We start from the raw sequence: 20,491 nt of genomic DNA, 5'->3' as shown, positions 1-20,491 counted from the left end.
TAGAAAGTGTATGCACCAAGGTATGGCCACCGTCTCACAGTACCACGTGAAGTAGTCGGCGCAGACAATTATCCGGCGGTTCCCCTTGGATGGCCGAGGAAAAGGGCCTGAGAAATCAATTCCAACTTGCTGAAAGGGCAAGCTGGGAGGTGGCACACGTTGAAGCCTGTAGGACAGACACCAGACGGGGCAGTGGTTGGACGTTTCCGACGGTGGCACTGCGTGCAGCTGGCCACTTACATATCAACCGAATTTCCAGTCCGAACGTCCGGTCACAGTGCCTGAGTGACCGGGGGTAGGAGTCATTCGAGAGGTTTAGCTTGTCCGGGTAAACGCAGGCGGATGGGGCGTTGGGGCGGATATGTAAACCGGAGCGATCTGCATGGTGCAGCCACCTGGTGGCGCAGAGCTCAAACAGACAGAAACACCTAATACTGCGGTAACCAAGTGTATTTTACTTCGCTGCGGGTTTAAATTTTCGGCAGAAACAAGACTACGCCAGAGCCTACGCCAGAAGCAACCGTTTCGAGGTTTCTGGGATGGTATTACAACAGTCCACGTTGACTTAATATCGTCCTTTAGTATCCCTCTAAGGAAGGTGAGGCGGAGCGGCACAGTGGCAACGTAAATTGAGGTAAACGGGGTGTGCGAGAACGTGGTAAGCTCCGAAAGCTTATCTAAGCTCCGATAAGCTCCGAAAGCTTATCTGCCAGTAATCGCATGCCGGGAGCAGCGCCAGCCGACCAAGACGGCCGTTGAAGTCGACCTCGTGGAAAATGCGGTCCCTCGTCGAAAACCCGGATCGACCGTTGCACGCTGTTGGTTGGGCGCGACGATTTCGAAACCTCGCCATGGGGCCCCGAGTCTCCGCATTGGAAGTACACCGGCATGCAGAGGTCGAAAGTTTCGACGCTCGTCGATGTAGTCGGGCACGTTGGTGTCGACCGCATAGTCAGCAGGTGGGTCACGTTCATCGTGGCTAGGCATCGGCTGCCCGAGAGGAGTGTTGCGGCAAGGGCGTTTGGTCATAGTCAGGATCTTGGTAGCTCCTGGTCTATCTCGTCTGTGGGGTAGATCTACACACTCAACAGTCGCTCCGAGAACCGTTATGTGTGTATATATATATATATAATATGAGTAAACGGGCGTTTTCGCATTTCGCCGTCAAGCACGGTGTCATCGTCTCTTTCTCTCTCTCATTTATGCGATAACATTGAACAGGACACTCATCGGCCTTAGTTTTTAGGGTGGGCGAGAAACAAAGCGCGAGAATCTCGGAAGCAGTTTAAACAAAGACGTAAGTGTATACCGATCTTCATTGAAGAGACACTAAGTAAAAAAACACTATGCTATACAGTTCAGGCTGATACAGTGTTCTTTCAAAACTACAATAAACTGCTATAACTCGGGGGGCGGGGGCGGTTGTGTACATGCCTGAATGCTGAGGCAGCGTGACCGAGACAGCGCTTCGTCTACCTCACGCGTGTCCCGTCGTTTGCGTTGTTACTCGTTTTCAAAACTATAGTACCGCCGCCGGGACTCGAGCCCTCGGCTTCGTGCTGAGTAGCACGACACCATGGCCACCGAGCTACCACGGCGGGTAACAAAATTAGAGAGTTTTAGTTCAGGGGGACGCAAGTGGCTTGCGTACGCAAGAACTAGGGCCGATGGTACTGCGCATGCGCAGTTAAAACCCCTTAAACTTCGTAATGTAGTGACACTCTCCTCCGCCGCCTTCACTCCTCCTCGTTTCTCCCCTCTTTCACGCTCCCTCCTCGACCGTGGCGCCGCCTACATTGCTCGAGCGTAGCAACGGCGCCAACATGCGCTCCTCGCCACTCCGTAGACGATTCTCGAGCAAAAATGGCGCCGATGCGCGGCGCGAGGGCCCACGTGATGCTATTAGGCCAATAGCGACGCGGCGTCGGCCTCGGCCAGAGCGCGCGAGGAGGAGGCGGCATTCTTCAAAGCGTGGCAGTACTTAACGAAGTTTAAGGAGCTTTATGCGCAGTACCGTCGCCCCTAGTTTTTGCGTACGCAAGCCGCTTGCCTCCCCCTGAACTAAAGCTCTCTATTATTTTCGTCCCGACGCGTCGGAGATTGATCGTCGCCGCAAGTTGTACCGGTAACAATAGCGCGAAAGGTGTGTCGATATTCTGTTTCTATAAGCCGCAGGGGCACCGGGCCCGACGCTGTCGCTTATTCCGATGACTGATGAGTACGCATTGATCGTGGGACGCCCGTATGGCCACAGGTGACCTTCAGGGAAGCGTTGCGTTATATCCCGGTTGCTGTTCCCTACTGAAAGACAATCCCGTTGTTGTTACCACACACTTGTCGCGGTATTCGCTACGTGCGTACCTCGCGTAGGTGCAACTGCACTTGGTAACGATAGAGTAATCAACGTATTGCTGACTAAACAATGTAGTCACTGTTATTGATGGGTCTCGGTCATCAATCTAAACGCAGTTAACCCACTCCGGACCCAAATTTTATTTCCTGTAACGCATTTGTCGGACCCGCTATTAGGTATGTCAGAATACTACTAACTAACATCGTACTGCCACTACCTAACTGCCAGTACCTACTAACGTAACATCGCCTATGCCACCCATCGTATTTTCGACAGACAGTATACTGTCAATCACCCAAAAGAAATTATGTACTTCTTCTGGTGTAGACGAAATTAACCCACATATCCTAAAAAATACTAAGTATTATATCCGCAGCATGCTTCACTCTGTTGTTCTCGCAATCATTTTATACAGGTGCCTTACAGGATGAGTGGAAAGTGGGAAAGGTCGTTCCAGTATTCAAAGCAGGTAACAAAAAGACTCCCCCTCAAATTACCGCCCCACTTCATTAACTAGTGTTCCTTGCAAAATCATGGAACATGTCATATACTCGCATATCATGAACTTTTTAAACTCGGTAAACTTCTTTCATCCTTCTCAATATGGTTTTCGTAAAGGGCATTCATGTGAAACACAACTAGCTATATTTCTTAATGATCTGCACGTTAATCTTGATAACAACGTTCAAACCGATGCCATCTTTTTAGGCTACTCTAAAGCTTTTGACGCAGTGCCTCATAGCCGCTTGCCAATAAAATTATCCAGATTTTACTTGGATCCTCACGTAGTACAATGGATAAAAGAATTTGTTACTAATCGTTCCCAGTTCATCCTTGTCAATAACTTCTCCTCCGAGCCCCTCCCTGTCGCTTCAGGCGTCCGTCAAGGCTCAGCCTTAGGACCGGTTCTTTTCCTAATATACATTAACGATCTTCCGTTGCATCTATCTTGTCCTATTCGCATGTTCGCTGACGACTGTGTGATTTATCGTACTGTGACTAACATCTCTGACCAAGCATCTCTCCAGAATTACCTTAATAACGTGCAGAACTGGTGCAACCGTTGGCAAATGGCCTTGAACCCTAACAAGTGCAAATTTATTTCGATTTCCCGCCGTCGTAATCCTTATCTCTCTACTTATACAATTGCAAACGTCCCAGTAGAATTAGTTCTAACCTGTAAGTACTTAGGCGTAACCCTGTCCCACGACCTTTCCCGGAATTCGCGTGCGAGGAGGGTAATTTCGTCAGCGATTAAGAAGACTTCAAAGAAGACGTGAGGCGTCAAGAGACGTCAAGAAGACCTCAAGAAGAAGACGTGAGGTGCCACCTTCGGCATGCTCTACAGCACGTCAGACTACTCGCATACAAATCATTTGTCAGACCACAACTGGAATATGCCGCCGCCATCTGGAACCCTCATCAAACACATATCATTAATGCACTACAGTCAGTTCAGAATCGTACGACTAGATTCATCCATTCTTCATATTCATATAACACCAGCATTCCACTCTTAAAGGCAGAATCCAGCTTGACATCTCTTTCTTTTTGTCGTCGCTTCGCCACGCTCTCTCTTTATCATAATTTTTTTTTACAGCTCGCTAAGCCGCCTACATTATACGTCACGCCATCTTCTTCGCGCATGTCACAGCGCACCAGCCATAAACTCCAAGTTTCTCGTCCTCGAACACGAACTGTCACTTTTCAAACTTCATCTTTTTTCCTCGAGCTGCCAAACTGGAACGGCCTACCCTTCCCTGTCGCTGGCATCACATGTCATTCACAATTTCTAGAAACTGTTCAGACTTGTATTTCACCGTAACACCTGCCTTTTTCTTGTGTCCGTGAAATGTGTCGGATAAATTGCATTATAGGCCTAGACACATTGCATCCGGTGGTGCTAAATACGCTTGCAGTTGGTAGCTGAGACCATCGAGTCACAGTGACCACCTTGTTTAGTCAGTAATGTTACTTGCTCTACCTTTACCAACTGCAGTTATACCAAGGCAGTCGATGCGGTGACAAATAGGAACTATACAACGATTTCTGTAACAGTGTTGGCTGTCAAGGTGGAGGTTGTTCGCGTACGGCTGCTTTTTTAGCTTCAGGAGGGGTCGGCTCAGCTAGACTTTCAAAAAACATATTAACGCGACAGCGTTAAGGGCTTCGTGTCGCAGAAAACCCGGCGTTGGCGCCGGCGTCCCGCGTCGGACGTCGCTTTCACGAAAAGAATTTCTACTCCAACTCCGAACCACACTTACCCAACCACTCCTCCACCACCACAATTGCTCACACCTTGTCTTTCGTTCTTTAAAAGTTATTCCTTGAAATTTTGAGAACGGTGTCCCAAAAACAAATGTGATGAAATGGAAACACCGACAGCGCATATCTTTTATGTTATCTCTTCTCAAACTAAAATATTAAATGTGCAAAACAATAACAGGGCATCGACCCACGCAAGAGGCCGCGTTTCTACCAGAAAGCTCGCCTTCGTGCATAGCGTTCGCAGCCAGCGTTTTCCGGTAAACGTTACGGTCACATAAGCTGCGCTTGCCGGGAAGCACGAAAAGCAGTCAGGGGTCTTTGAATGCTATCGCATTCCACTCCTAAAGGCGAAGCTTAAGTGTAGTCCAAATATTTTTTAAAAAGAACTTGGTAGGTATTTTTGACGCAACGGGTTAATTAAATGCGATCACGACGACCATAAACACGGCGGCGTACTTTCGAATTCGTCCGTACAATCTGGCCCAAATTGTAATGACGCTCAGGCTTGAAACACATCGTCTTTTCTTTAATTTCTTTTCTTGATGCGATAGCATTAAACAGGACACTCATTGGGTTGGGCGCAAAATGAAGTGCATCAATCGGGGAAGCAACTCAAAGAGATGGCTGTATACCGATCTTTGTTGAAGATAGAGAGAGAGAGAAAAATAAGGAAGGCAGGGATGTTAACCAGTCAAGAGACGCTAAAGACACCAAGCTAGTTTAGACTGATAATACAGTCTCAGTATCAGTTTTTTTTTCTCTTTAGTGTCTCGTACAGTCGATCAGGTGTATATAACATGGTGACTTGCGAGTCCTTTTCTTTCTTTCTTTTTTTTTCTTTTCGTAAATGTACGAAGATGTGCATATAATATAATAATAATATTTGGGGTTTTACGTGCCAAAACCACTTTCTGATTATGAGGCACGCCGTAGTGGAGGACTCCGGAAATTTTGACCACCTGGGGTTCTTTAACGTGCACCTAAATCTAAGCACACGGGTGCTTTCGCATTTCGCCCCCATCGAAATGCGACCGCCGTGGCCGGGATTCGATCCCGCGACTTCGTGCTCAGCAGCCCAACACCATAGCCACTTTGCAACCACGGCGGGTGAAGATGTGCATCGTCTGTACTTACCACGGCAAGGCGGACCCATTTCCAGTTCATCGCGGAGCCGGGGACAGGAAACGTGCAGATCGTTCCGGGTTTTCAGTGGCTCTGTCCGAGCTGTATATCGATCGAGAACAATGACGGTCACGTGTCAATCTTTCGGAAAAAATGAATGCGACATGTATATATGCGTGCACTAGCCGACGAACAAAACGCGGTGATAAGGAGATTCACGCAGAACGATAGCGATAAGGACACCTACGCGCATGTAATTGAATAGACTCTCTCGGATCACTCAATTAATTGAGCTCTTGCGCCTGAACAGTTAAAACTACGCAGCGGATGATTAACCCGGCTAAATGCACTGACGTTCTGCAGTTATTACTTATTGGCGCTCTGATAAAGCACAGTACATTCGAGATTTTTTTTTTTTTGTACGTCAACGCAGTTTCATTTCATTTGTTTCTCCTTGAGGGCCCCAAGATCTTACATAAGGGGGGACATAACGACATGGTAAACTTCAATTATTCGAACAAAAATGCAAAAATATACACCAGAATAACAGTCAGGGAAGTAGAAGGTACAATTGAGAATACATTGAAAATAAAATTTTAAAAATCAGAGCAGGTAGATATTTATTAAGATGAGTCAGTGTGGTGAAAAGGGGTCGTCTGAGGCTGCGTAGCGGATTCTTAGTATCTCGCGGAATTATTTGCGTTCGGTGTTTGCCGCTGTGTGTTCTGGGAAGGAATTCCATAGCACTGTTGCATAAGGGGAAAAAAAAAGAAAAAGAAAGGATGAGTTCATAGCTGGGTCAGCCAGACGAGTTTCTGTGTTCGGTATATATACCTTGCACTGGCATGACGCAAAATGGGCTAGAAGGAATACGGAAGGGGAGAGAGATAAAAAAGAAAGGGAAAGGGCGGAGCTCGTCACATTAATGAAGCTTTGTGAATGATTGAAAACGCGTTAGACTAACTTAATTAGCTAGCATCACACTCGTATTCGTCTTGTAAGTGTTGTTGATATATATATATATATATATATATATATATATATATATATATATATATATATATATATATATGTGTGTGTGGGTGGGTGGGGGTGTGCGTGTGTTCTGATGGGTACTGATTGTCTACATCGCATTTTAGGTTCTTATACGTTTTTCACGCTAGCAAATATTGTATAAGCTTCGTTTCTCCTTTCTTTCTTTCTTTTTTTATTTTGATTGTTTCTGCTCTTTGTTTAGATCATTTTTTCTTTTGTGGTTCCTAATGCCTTCATATATTTACATTGTACGCATTCAACTTACGCTTGAACTCTTTCGACCCACCCATGTAATGCCCTAGGATACTCAAATCAGCGACGAGTACAGGGGGATCCGGGGGGCTCAGTTTTTACATTTTACAATCATATCAAGTAAAAGACAGTGGCAAACGCTTCCCTAGCGAAACTACATCAGCATGTAGCGATACGCGTTATCAGCGGTCGACCCCTCCCCCCCCGCCGTATCCTTATCTTTCTTAACTTTGACATTTGTGAACAAGCGCAGTTTGGCGTGCGTTGTTTAGAAAGTGAGAATACGTCGGCCCATATCACTTGTTTTCAAGGGGTCAGAAACATTGTGGACGCATCCTCAAAGTACACAATACGCGTAGCTACAGCAGTCGGTTGGCGATACGCCAGCGTGATAGAGGCGTGCTACATGTTTCTGAAGCGGTTGTCTGAGATAACTAGAAAAGGGAGATTCGGGGTAAAAAAAGAAAAGAAATTCTTTACCGAAAAAGCTTCAGAGCAACTTGGGACATCAGGATTTGGGTGCTAATTACCAGAGTAATAATGAATTAGCAGGATTTCTCTCGACGTATCTTAGTAGCCCAGCAATGCACGAACAGGGTTTCAAACCGGGAAAATTAGAAAAGACCAGTTCGCTTTTTGCTCTAGCGATAGAGAGCATATTTAACAACAACAGCGACGACGACGACGAAATGTTATTTGACGTGAAGGGCAATTAGTATATCGATTGAATGATTTGTTATTGGTTTCTTGAGCTATCAACAACGGAAAACTCGCCTCAGCGCATCGAAAGCTCTACCATATAAGTCAATGCGTCAACTTTTCCGTGTTAAATCAGAATTTTTAGGCACGGAAACAGCGCAGCATGTAAGAAACGTCGGCCATCGCAAGGTTATTGACTTTTTGCATGGCATTTCGTACAGAAGTGAATGAAGTCTGTCAGTACTATAGCGACACAGTTTTAAACGCTGTGCCTTTGTTTTATGCCATCGAAAATGTGGAGCGAACTGTGGAGCGAACTGTGGAGCGAACTGTAGGAGCGAACTGTAGGAGCGAACTGTAGGAGCGAACTGTAGGAGCGAACTGTAGGAGCGAACTGTAGGAGCGAACTGTAGGAGCGAACTGTGGAGCGAAATAGTTGAGCGAAATGTGGAGCGAAATAGTGGAGCGAAATAGTGGAGCGAAATAGTGGAGCGAACTGTGGAGCGAACTGTGGAGCGAACTGTAGGAGCGAAATAGTGGAGCGAACTGTGGAGCGAAATGCGTAGGTGTTCCAGTTATTATGTTGCCGCGCCATAACTGCAGCACACACACGTGCCTCTTTGTACTCGTGCCTCTTTGAACGGTAATTAACTAATGCAGAAGAAATCATTTTTCACTTTAGTGTCCCTATAACGAGCAGATAACAGTCTTTACAGAAACATGTGGTATACAGGATAGCCTGCTCTTACTGATTCTCGGAGGTTCTCCCCCCCCCCCTTTTTTTTTTTTACTGTTGCTCGAAGATATTATTTGAGACGTTCTTCAGAGATCTGAGATCTGACCGTAGATTTGTGTCACGGGTTCGACTTAGGTCGGCTTCAGAGCCCACCATGGGGGCGATATACAAGAAAGACACTCGAGCACTTTGATTTAGTCACATGTCAAAGAACCCCACGTGGTCAGAGTTAATTCGCAGGCACATCAGGTAATACCAACGTCACAACAGCTGTTTGCTGTAGCTTTTTTTTTCTTAAACCTTACTGAACCCGCTGTTTAGGTAACACTGGCCCAACGGCTTTTGGAAGAGCGCTGGGGAGACCCTTGCTAGACATTTCGTTTCTTTGCGCGGTGGCAGGAGCAGTCGGTAAATATAGCACAGAGCGTTCTTGCTAGTTACTAGGCTTGTAACTGGCTGGCAATTGCGACAATACTTTTGAGCAATGTGTGCGGGAGGTCTTGAGCACAGAAAAAGAAAAGAAAAAGAAAAATGACAAACAAGGTCGGACGTAGCCTGCGCCGATATCGCAGTGCCCACGCATGCACTGCTTAAAGGTCACGATGTTGAATCGGAAGACGTGTGCAGATAATGGTCAACTCTTATAAGGAACAGCGTTACATACAGCTTACAATACTTTGCTATAGTGCACCAGCTTTGATTATAGGGATCACATTGCGCCCGTGGGAAAGCCTGCGACGTAATCTTTTATGAAATGCTTCTTATGTAACGTCATGATGCCACTTGTGTCCCGAAAGGCTGAAAAAAAAAAGTTTTACAAAAATGGGAAGGCCTAAATGACTGTTCTTTTTTACAGTTGACCCTAATGTACGCACAGCGCCTGTCATATTTTAAGGGGGAAGCTCATGTTGTACGATTTAACATTTCACGCTCGTTTTCTCGCATAGTATAGTAACCGAAGTGACACATTAGATAGGCAGTCGTCTGCAGGCTTTCGTATATGCGATTTGAGGCTTTTGACTCAGCTAGGATACAGTTATAGACACGTGCCTGGTCATACATGGTGATATATTCTGCGTGTATATGTGATCTCGATGACTATAATATTTCTCCGTCATTATAATCTTTATGGTTTTCTTATCTCAGCTCTTTCGTATTTCTTCCTACGCTTACTGCTCAGAGAAGCAACAACGAACGGCCCGAAGAAACGCTTCGAACGGCATCGATTTGCGCCTACCTTTGGTGTCGTCGGCTGTCACAGAGGCTGTTCAGCACCCGTTGTCATCGCAATCCAACTTGTTGCCAAGCAGACGACGTCTCCTCTTCCACACGACTCCTGGACGACCGTATCGCGAGTTTTGTTTTTGGTTTGTGAATTCCCGGACGCCGAGGTACACAATCGCAAGTCAAGCCGCGCAACTTCACTCGACACTCTCTTGACAGTCTTTGCCAGAGGCGCTCAGTCAACTGGTCCCGCGCGGGATAACGGCAGACGCTTTTCTTTCTTGTTCGTCGACGGTTCGATTATGCGCAGGCGTGAAGTCGTCTGCGCGTGATTTGGCTGGGAAAGAGTGCGCCTAGGGCGCGAAGCGCGTCGTCTGCTGAAAACTTCGGAAGCCCCGGCGGATCTGCTCGCACGCCCAAAACCAGTATTCACGTAGCCGTGGCGACGGCGTGCCGCCTAAACTCGTGCGTACGGTGGTGCGGGAAAGGGGGGGGGGGGACTCTTTACGCGTACAAGTTGCGAAAGCGACGCGTCAAAACGCGACCTCATTTTGTAACATAAACTAGCAACCAACAGATGCTTCTGCCATCTGTCGAGAGCAAGACAAACTAGAAACTCGCAAAAAAAATACGCAGATTTTGTTTTTAGTTTAAGGTTTTCCTTCTGAGGTAGCGCTACGACTTGTGAAATTCAAAAAAAGTGGATCAAAAAGCGCGTCATTATTGAACGTGAAGTTGTACCACAGCGCGCATAACAAACTTTGGCCTCACCGCCGTCCCTCGTGGAGGTATCCCACGCGAGTGAATGACGACGCCGCGGGACCGAATGGTTTCATCCGGTGCGTAGTACGCGCACTACCCCCGCCCTCGCTGGGGTGGCCATTATTGCCGCATTTTGTTTCTCGCCGAACTGGCTCGTTGTGGCTTACGTGAGTGCGCGCGCGCGCGCGCGCGGAGTATAGCAGACGACAAGGACGACCACATTCGGGGGCGCATCTTTGCCTTTTTGTCTGTCGCGGGGTGACGTCAGCGGCCGTGGAAACAAGAGACCGGAACAAAGCATCATTTGTATTTTTCTCAAAGTGCGTCGTCTCGTTAAGGGCCCCATTGCCTCCTCGGCGACTTTACATAGTCGAGCTTTGGCTCGCCCATTAAGACTCTTGCTATGTAGCAACGACGTTATGGTGAATGTTTTAACGGCGCGAACTGACGAAGGACAACATGAGGAGGAGACTGGAAACAGCGCCCGTTTGTATCGCCTTCTCGTCCATTCATAATGCGCAGGAATGTGGCTTAGCCTGTACCACTCCGTGCCCTATGCTAGGCAGAGGTTACTTATAGCACAGTCCGCATTTTGCGGCCGTGTCTGGTATGTGCGCTATGCTTTACGACCACCAGTCGGTGGCAGGAGCAGTTGCTGCATCGTACTTTGAAAGGGTATGCCAGCAAACGCAAAGGGCTAACTAGGAAAAACAAAACAAAAAACGTAAGGTTAGACGCAGAAAAAAAAAAACGAGAACAAGCTGAAATCAGGAGCCAACGCTTTGGCAAGTGGATTCCTTGTCTTCTTCAAGGCCTTGTCGCCTTCTTGAAGAAGACACTTTGAAGAAGACCTGTCCACTTGTTCGAAACGTTGGCTGCTGCTTTCACCTTGTTCTCGTTTTGCTCATCCTTCCCCTTCCCTTCTTTCCCTTCCCCCGGTGTAGGGTAGCAAACCGGACGCTCGTCTGGTTAACCTCCCTGTCTTTCCTCTCTTTGCTCTCTCTCTCTCTCTCTCTCTCTATTGAATTTTCATATACCGCCTTCCCCGCGTTTTCCGAAGACCCAGAAAAAGTAACAGGAGAGGAGGTGCTCGACTAACAACTGCAGAAGACTTAACACAACTCCGGTTGTTAGTCCAACAGACACTTCTCCCTGTTGCTTTCTCTGTGTCTTGCCTCGCTGTTCTTTTCTAGTTATCGTTTGCGTTTGCTGGCATACAGTGAGTACCTAGACTTTCTCCGGGGTAAAGAACATTCCGAACGCGGACGTTTTTACGATGACACGTGAGATGTCGCTCTCTACGTCTACCTCGTCATCGGAATCCGATTGTGCATAAGGCGCACTGCTTCGCACTGTCGCAAGCTTTGTCTGCGCCCTCTCATCCTCTTCGCTTCGCTGCTCAGGTTGACGGACGGTCTGCGTCAAAAGCTCACGGGGCTTGGGTTCCGAGAAAAACAAAAAGGTTCAATTTCCGCACGATTTGTCCATATATATATAGGTTCCACCTGATGGTCCCGAGTGGGCCTAGCCAGGTGGCGTGGAATTTGCTTACGTCTATAGTGGACCAAATAAAGTTTCACTCACTCACTCACTCACTCACTCACTCACTCACTCACTCACTCACTCACTCACTCACTCACTCACTCACTCACTCACTCACTCACTCACTCACTCACTCACTCACTCACTCACTCACTCACTCACTCACTCACTCACTCACTCACTCACTCACTCACTCACTCACTCACTCACTCACTCACTCACTCACTCACTCATGTATGCACGTACAGCCCGCGGCAAAGCCGTACATTACTAAATTCAGGAGTTTTACGTGCCAGCACCACGTTCTTATTTTGAGGCACGCTACATTACTAGAATGAAAAAAAAAATAAGAAAAAAATTGAATTATGCAGGTGCAACGAACATGTTGCAATATATGCGAAGCGATGCTTTCCTGACGGCGGTTAATTAAATGCTATAAACCTTAATGCGATGCTTACAGTTGTTTTCGTTGCCATCGTATACAGCGGGTAATCCCACGCAGTGTTTACGTTTACCGAATACGCGTACGCAATTATGTATGGCGAAACGCAGACAGCAGGCCATGCGGATTGAACACTGGGAGACGCCGACGCTGTGACGTCACCACGATGATGGCGATGCTTAATGTTTGTCGAGGGAAGAATGGTCAGTGAGAGGCGTGCGCAGAGAAAATCATATATGGCAGGAAGAAACATGGTAAGGTTAATTCTCCCGTTTCATTCCTGCATAACTATTCATCATCATCATCATTCCCTATGCCCCCTGCACGACGAAGACCACTCCTCCCAGCGATCTCCGATTGCTTCCGTCTTTCGTCAGATCAATTGAGATCCATTAGGGGGCGGTGCCTGAATGATCTGGTGCGAAAGCATTTTGCAACTTAAAAAGTAGAAAAAAGAAATAGACGGTGGTTTTATCGCAGTGATATCTAAGTGGTACGACCGTCAAGCGTTCTTCGAAATTTGCGGAATCGTTGGCCGAGGCGACAATCGGCGTATATACAGGAGAGACAACAGAACTGATGCGGAAGCGATAGAAAAAACGTAGTACCACGTGTGCAAGCATACCTTCTATTGCTAAAAAAAAAAATATTTCTTCGTGGTTTACGTACCAAAACAACGATCTGTTCAGAGGCACGCCGTATAGGACTGCAGAGATTTGGGCCACCTGTGGTGCTTTAACGCGCACCTAAACCTAAGTACACGGGTGGTCTCGGATTTCGGTCCCATCGAAATGCGGCCGCCGGGGACGGGATTCGATCCCGCGACCTCGTTCTTGACAGCCCAACACCATATAGCCACTAAGCAACCACGGTGAGTGCAAGCTAAAACAACTAGCTTTTCTTCGCGTGCCAGCACGGGCTGCGTAGGTACAATCATTTGTCAGTTGTTCCTGGCTTCCCGCTACTGAACGCGCACTGACGCGTTCTGCTTCCGCTTGCGTCCGTAGCGTATGGTGACAAGAATAAGCAACCGGAAGCAGCACACTTATGTGTGGGTATATGCGCGTGTATGAGTGCGCGTGCGTGCGTGCGCGCGTGCCTTTTATTTTTGCCTTTGTCCAGTTCTCGCTTCCCTATAATTTGCATGAAATTTTGTGCATTCATTAGCAGTTTTAGCTCTAACGTGAGGCAAACTAACGTGGGCACCAAAGCGACCAACACTCTAAAATATTTACACCCTAAAAAGTGAAAAAGGGTGTAAATGTGTCTATAACTCACACCATTAGGGTGTGCGTTGTATAGATAACACCCTAAGGATGGGAGTTATGGACACATTTACACCCTTTTCACTTTTTAGGGTGTAACTTATATTACAGTGAACAGGGAAGTTAGCGTGCGGAAGCGATCCGACGCCGTTACAGCGAAGCACCGGATGAAGTCGTGTCGCAACTTTGAAAGACGGAGCAGAGCATGACGCAACAGGAATATGAAACAAAGTTCCTTCGAAGCAGTATGACAAAGAAGTGGCAAAAGGGAAACGAATGGGCGAACCCCGCGCAGGGATTCTGCGGTCCGCATACTAATCACACCTCCGCGCGCCCTCGCAACTGGCTCCAGGCAACCGCTTTTCCTAGCCGCTTATATAGGTTCGCCCACGTATGGCCCACGTGACCCCCGATGTTTGTGCAGACGACAGGAGAGGAGGAAAATGGCGCGAACGTTAAGCAGCTCGCTTATTACAGAACGCGCTGGAGCGTCGCCAAATGTGTCAACCTTGCGCGGACAGCTAGCCGCCGTCGTGTCTTGCTTGGTTCCGGGTTTTAAAAAAAAAATGGCTGTGGCTTAGCTAAGGTTAAGCCCAGGATGCGAAGCATACTAGATTTTATTTTAGTTGTTGAACCACTTTTTTGCCTGGTGAACTGCTGTTGCTTGGCTATATTTGGTTCGGCTAGACGAAGAAACAACTCATGCGTTACTCTGCTTCGCCTTCAAGAGTGGAACGCGACAGCGTTCCCGTCGACCCGCCACGGGGTGTAAGACAGTGGGCTACGGCGCAGCGACTACGCGCCCCGCATTGGACGCGGTGAGCGTCGAGCAACGCAGCGTTCGGCGTGGCAACGAAATGTGCGCCTGAGCAAGCGACGCACGCCTGAGCCTTAGAAACAGCTCGTTTCTAAGGCAACACCGCATTCACTAGAGGCGCTTTTGTACCGCTTTGAAGCATCGTACTCGTGGCTCAGTGGTAGCGTCTCCGTCTCACACTCCGGAGACCCTGGTTCGATTCCCACCCAGCCCATCTTGCAAGAGTTGAGCCAAAGCCACCTAGACACAAGCGCAGCTGCTTATATACCGCCGCGACGCCGCGAGCAACGGCGCGAGTTGGAGCCCCGTTTCTCCTGTGTCGTGACGTCACGGTGTCACGTGGTATGGCATGGGGTCAAAGGTCATTGAAGGCGACACCGCCGCGCCTGAGGAGCTGGGTTGAGCTCTCGTAATATGCTTCGCATAAAAAATGAATTATGGGGTTTTACGTGCCGAAGCCACAATCCGATTATGAGCCGCGCCGTAGTGGAGGGCTCCGGAAACTTCGACCACCTGGGTTTCTTTAACGGGCACCCAAATCCAAGTATGTGTACACGGGTGTTTTCGCCCCGATCGAAATGCGGCCGCCGTGGCCGGGATTCGATCCCGCGACCTCGTGCTCGGCAGCCTAACTCCATAGCCACTGAGCAAACACGGCGGGTGATTGGTTCCGGTTGACGAGAGATCTACGTTGGTCATCTTGCTGAACACCACAACTTCTGGACAACGTGGGGAAGAAGAGGATTTCCTCGCGAACGGGTCGAACAGCTATGGCCTATACCCGAAAGGCCCTGGTGTAGTATACGCAAGGAAATGTCACTCAATTTCGTCACGTCTCTGCGAGAGAAAGGACCGTCGAAAAAGACGTGACAAGCATATTTAGCGCATCACCACCACCACCACCACTTAGGTATTTTATGTTTACTAGATCTAGTCCTAGGATCTGTTAGCCAGCGCCACTCAGAGCCAAGGTGGGCGGATGGGGAACGTCCTTTTTTTTTCTTTTTTTGCTCGAGTGCGTCAGGTAGCACGTGATCTTGGGCAAGCAGACATGGGGCTGATAAACCCTCGAATGTTGACTAATGACATCGAGGCTGCCAGATTCGAGACCCTCGCAATGAATAAACGGCGACAAGTTGTCTTTTTCGTGCACTTTCGTTTCCCCTTTTCCTCATTATTTTATACATTCCAATTTAGACTACAGTTAATTTCCCCGATGCTTTTCCTTGGCTTCATTGTCTGTTGGCTTTACGTGTTCATGATTAATAAAATCGAGCCCATCAGTTCCTTTTCTTCTCTCGTGTGTGTACTAGACACATGAACACAAATAACCCGATGACAGCGAGCAGCATCGGCTTGAAGCACAGGGTCTTGTCGGCATTGCCGCCTTGCGTTGACCTCGCGTATTCGCGTACTGCGCATGCTCACGGCGGGTAAGGTGTGTGCGTCCCGTCCGTGCTTTTTAAGTTCAGGGTTTTAACGCGACAGCGTTAAGAGAAAACTTTAGCTCGGGTGTTCCCATCTAAATACATGTAAAAGGCGAATTCGCTTTTCTCGGCGACCACTGCACCGAATTTGGCGGGGTTTTGTTGCATCTAAAAAGAAAAACGTAAAATTTAGTGACTGTTGGTTCGGAATTTTTTTTAGGTCGTCAATTTTTTCATTAAGAAGTGGCAAAATCGAAAATTTTCGGAAACAGAAACTATCAAGTTTACAACTCTGTAACTCGGCAAGAAGAAATGATAATACAATTCTGTGAATTGCAACTAATAATACATCTAAAGCGGACAAAATGGATATGTTACACATGAAGGTCAAAAAAATTTAGCAATATGGAAATATAGCTTTTGCAGAACCCTTGTAAACAACGTAACAAATTCACGTAAGATGTAAAATGACGTATCGAATACGTCCGATTTCAATGATCTAGTGAATGCCGCTTACAGAACCGCGATATCTGTTCTTGATGCAGAGCTATTAATTTATGAAGTTCGTGCTTCTATATCGTTACGTAGGAAGACGCAGACGAAAAGCTATATACAAGTATATTTACAAGGGAATACGCCGCACTTGGCCAAGAGGCAACAGCCTGCGCTAGTCTTCAATCGTCCTCGTCGTCTTCACACTGCTCACCTCTTCGTCATCGCCAATACTGTTCCGTCGCACTACCCCCGGCGGCAAAAGCGCCGTCCCGGAGCGACTAAACGCCGGACTCAGAAGCAGTGTAGTAGGTCTTGAGCTTACTGACGTGCACGACATCACTAGATGCCGGAGTAGAAGACGAGGTTGAACTCACAGGAGCAATGTCGTGCGTCACAGGTGTCACCTGGCGCAGCACGCGGTAGGGCCCTGTGTATCGCGAAAGGAGCTTTTTCCGAAAGTCCGACGTGACGAGAGGGCGACCACAGGAGCACGAGCGCACCGGGCGAAAGCTGTACGTCATGGTGGCGGGCGTTGTACTGACGCTGCTGAGCGGTTTGTGAGGCCGTCAGTCGAGCACGGGCAAGCTGGCATGCATGGTGGGCGAGGGCGATGGCGTCGGGCGCATACTCGCTTGTTCAGATCGCTGCAGGAGGAAGTGCCGTGTCCAGGGGCAAGGTCCGTTCGCGATCGTACAGTAGGTAAAATGGAGAAAATCCGGCGGTGTCGTGCCGGGAAGAATTGTACGCAAATGTGACGTAAGGAATGGCAATGTCCCAGTCGTGGTGGTCCTTGGAAACGTACTTGGACAGCATATCGGTAAGAGTACGGTTTAACCGCTCTGTCAGGCCATTGGCTTGAGGATGGTATGAGGTAGTCAGCTTGTGTTGAATGGAGCAGGAACGCACAATGTCGGGGATAACTTTCGAGAGGAAGTTGCGACCACGGTCAGTAAGCAGCTGTCACGGGGCGCCATGAAGTAAGATAATGTCACGCAAGAGAAAGTCCGCGACGTCAGTGGCGCAACTGGTAGGGAGAGCCCGCGTGATAGCGTATCGGGTGGCGTAATCAGTTGCGACGGCTACCCATTTGTTCCCAGAGGATGACGTGGGAAAGGGACCGAGGAGGTCTAATCCAACACGAAAGAACGGTGATCGGCTGGAGATGACCGGCAGGTAGCACCTGAGGTGTTTTCCGACGCTGGCAGGGATCACAGGCAGCAACATAGCGTCGGACGGAGCGAGCGAGACCAGGCCATTAGAAGCGGCGGCGGACGCGGTCGTACGTGCGGGTTACCCCAAGAAGTCCTGCAGTGGGTGCGTCATGCATCTCAAAGAGAACAGTCTGTCGTAGATGTTTTGGCACGAAGAATATCAGATCCGTCAGGGAGGAAGTTCCTTCGGCACAGAATGCCGCCCTGGAGGACATATCGGCGAACGGATGCGTCGATAGGTGTAGAGCGCAGACGCTCGATGAGTGCTCGCAGCGATGGGTCTCGGTACTGCTCATCGGCTATGTTAGCGAAGGCAGACACAGAGAAAATGCAGTTGGCGGCACTACTGTCAGCGTCGTCAGGCTCGTCTACCGGGTAGCGAGACAGGCAGTCAGCGTCCTTGTGTAGTCGGCCAGATGTGTAGGTGACAGTATACGGATTCTTGGAGGCGTAAGGCCCAGCGACCAAGTCTTCCTGTAGGATCTTTCAGTGAGCATAACCAGCAAAGCGCGTGATGGTCTGTGACAACGGAAAAGGGTCGGCCATATAAGTATGGGCGGAACTTCGCAACCGCCCAAACTAGGGCCAGACACTCACGCTCAGTGATGGAATAGTTGCGCTCCGAGGGGGAGAGGAGCCTGCTGGCGTAAGCGATAACACGGTCGTTGCCGCGCTGGTGCTGTGCCAGTACTGCGCCAATTCCGTGACCGCTGACATCAGTACGGACATCAGTAGACGCAGAAGGATCGAAATGGGCCAGAACGGGAGGTGTTGTGAGAAGGTTGAGTAGATGCGAGAATGCAGAGTTATCGCCCCGCTAGAAAGGGGCGTCTTTTTTTCAAAAGCTCGGTTAGTGGTCGTGCTATGGCCGCGAAATTTATCACGAAATGGCGGAAGTACGAACAAAGGCCGATGAAGCTTGTCAGGATTGGGGGCTCAATCCCATCGCTCGTAACCCGTTGTCAAGATTGTAGTCCGGCATGAATTAGAAGGTAGCTGGCCCATGCCGTCGTCCAACTTATCCACGCTGAGGACGTTGATGAAGGGAAGGACTGCTTCTCATCGAGAACGAGGAATATGGGTTTATTTACAGTATCTACATCAGTCTAGCATGACTGCTTAGAAAAGTACGTCAGTTTTACATGACTGCTTGAGAGAGAGTGTTGAGCATCCACACAACAGCGGTTTATAAACACTCGGTCCTCCCCCGATACCCAGGTGACAGAAACGGCCGCCTCTTTGCGCGAAGGCTTACACACACACACACACACACACACACACACACGCACACACGCACACGCGCACACACACACACACACACACACGCACGCACGCACACGCACGCGCACGCACACACACACACACACACACACAGGTTCACGGAGCCCGCCGCCATTCGACTGTCTATTCTGTATGTCTGTAGGAATATTCTGTATGTCTGTATGGAATAAACTGTATGTCCATTCCATGGATACAGTGTTGCATCCGTGAAAACCGTGTTTTCTAGTTTGGCTAAATGCCTTTCCACATTATCTGCCCGCGCCTGCCTTCTGGCCGCGTGGAGATTTGGATCCATGTTTTCCGGAATGGGATTGACCTGCAGGGTCTTACGGATCTCGTCGGGTATATCGGCGGACCGATCGAGATGCCTCCTTGGGTCGCGACCTAACCTTGTCTGGAGTGCTCTTCCGGTAGCCGTGTCCCTGAGTCGGTGAAACTGTGCTCCAAGCTGTGCTTCTGCCAGTTCGGCGAAGGTGTTGCTAATCCCTAGCTGTAGCAGCTTGTCGTTCGGTGTGTCTCTTGGTAGGTGGAGTGCCGTCTTGTAGGCCTTCCGCATGATTGTCTCTGCGTGTTCCGTTTCGCTCTTGATCATGGGGTGGTATGGCAGCGAGTAGATTACCCTGCTGACTATGAGGCTTCTGACGAGTTTTAGCATGTCGTCTTCTTTCATCCCGTGCCTTCGGTGGGAGACTCTGGTTATCATTCTGCCTACCTGTTCAGCCGACTTACTGAGCAGGCTGAGTGTGTGACTGCATTTCCTGCTTGCTTGTAGCCACTATCCCAGGACTCTTATCATGTTCCTCTCCGAGATGTTTTGCCCCTCCAGTTTCACCTCGAGTGGTGCATTATAGTGGGGTGCCTTCCCACCCTCAGTAACTCAGACTTCTCTGTAGAGCAGGCTAGTTCTCTTTCCTTCACGTATCTTTCTATGCAGCTTGCTACTTGTTGTAGCTTCTCCTGTTTCTCTCCCAGGGGTCCATGGTTCACCCAGACCATGATGTCGTCTGCGTACATCGCGTGCCAACTGCGGGAGAAGAATCCATGACTACGTCAAAGACTTCCTGACCAACAGAACGGCCACAGTGGGACTAGGGGAGTTGAGGAGTGATGTCTTCACCACCCCACGCAAAGGCACACCCCAAGGCTCGGTCATCTCGCCCTTATACTCTTTAATGTGGCGATGATCGGTCTAGCAGAACGACTCAGCAGAATCCAGGGCATCCGTTTCTACAACAAACATGCCGAGGCTGTGACTTGTTCCACAAAGGCTGAAATGATGCTTTTGGTATCTAACTGGTATTTGAACAATGAAAGGAAAAAAGAAATGTTTATTCTTTTCGTTCACAACGTACCAGTCGTTAACAATAACCCATTTGAATATCTATTATTGCCGTAGGCTTCCATCTGTTTCAGAAGGATATGCCTCCACCAGTGCAATAAAAAAATAAAAGATCGCCTTCTACAGACACTCAACGTAGACATGTATGTTTCAGTCGAGCAAAGTTTCATCAACATCAGAGAAATGTGAAGAGAGCAGTGAACAGAGAAACGACACTGTGC

At 48.6% G+C, this 20,491-nt stretch overlaps 1 protein-coding gene across 1 annotated transcript in view; it reads right to left on the bottom strand.

Moving 5' to 3' along the window:
* LOC135920096 (multiple inositol polyphosphate phosphatase 1-like) overlaps positions 1 to 10,163 on the bottom strand; it is a 41,026-nt gene extending 30,863 nt beyond the window's left edge. Inside the window, exons 1-2 of the mRNA XM_065454162.2 lie at positions 9,703 to 10,163; positions 5,756 to 5,845 (exon numbers count right to left, since the gene is read on the bottom strand). Coding sequence (XP_065310234.1) covers positions 5,756 to 5,785 — 30 coding nt within the window. The 5' untranslated portion in view covers positions 5,786 to 5,845; positions 9,703 to 10,163. The remainder of the gene's footprint in view (positions 1 to 5,755; positions 5,846 to 9,702) is intronic.
* Between the last annotated feature and the right edge of the window lie 10,328 nt (positions 10,164 to 20,491).

The sequence above is a fragment of the Dermacentor albipictus genome, chromosome 8 (assembly GCF_038994185.2).
Source record: "Dermacentor albipictus isolate Rhodes 1998 colony chromosome 8, USDA_Dalb.pri_finalv2, whole genome shotgun sequence".
Lineage (NCBI taxonomy): Eukaryota > Metazoa > Arthropoda > Arachnida > Ixodida > Ixodidae > Dermacentor > Dermacentor albipictus.
This window is presented reverse-complemented; position numbering and strand designations above follow the sequence as displayed.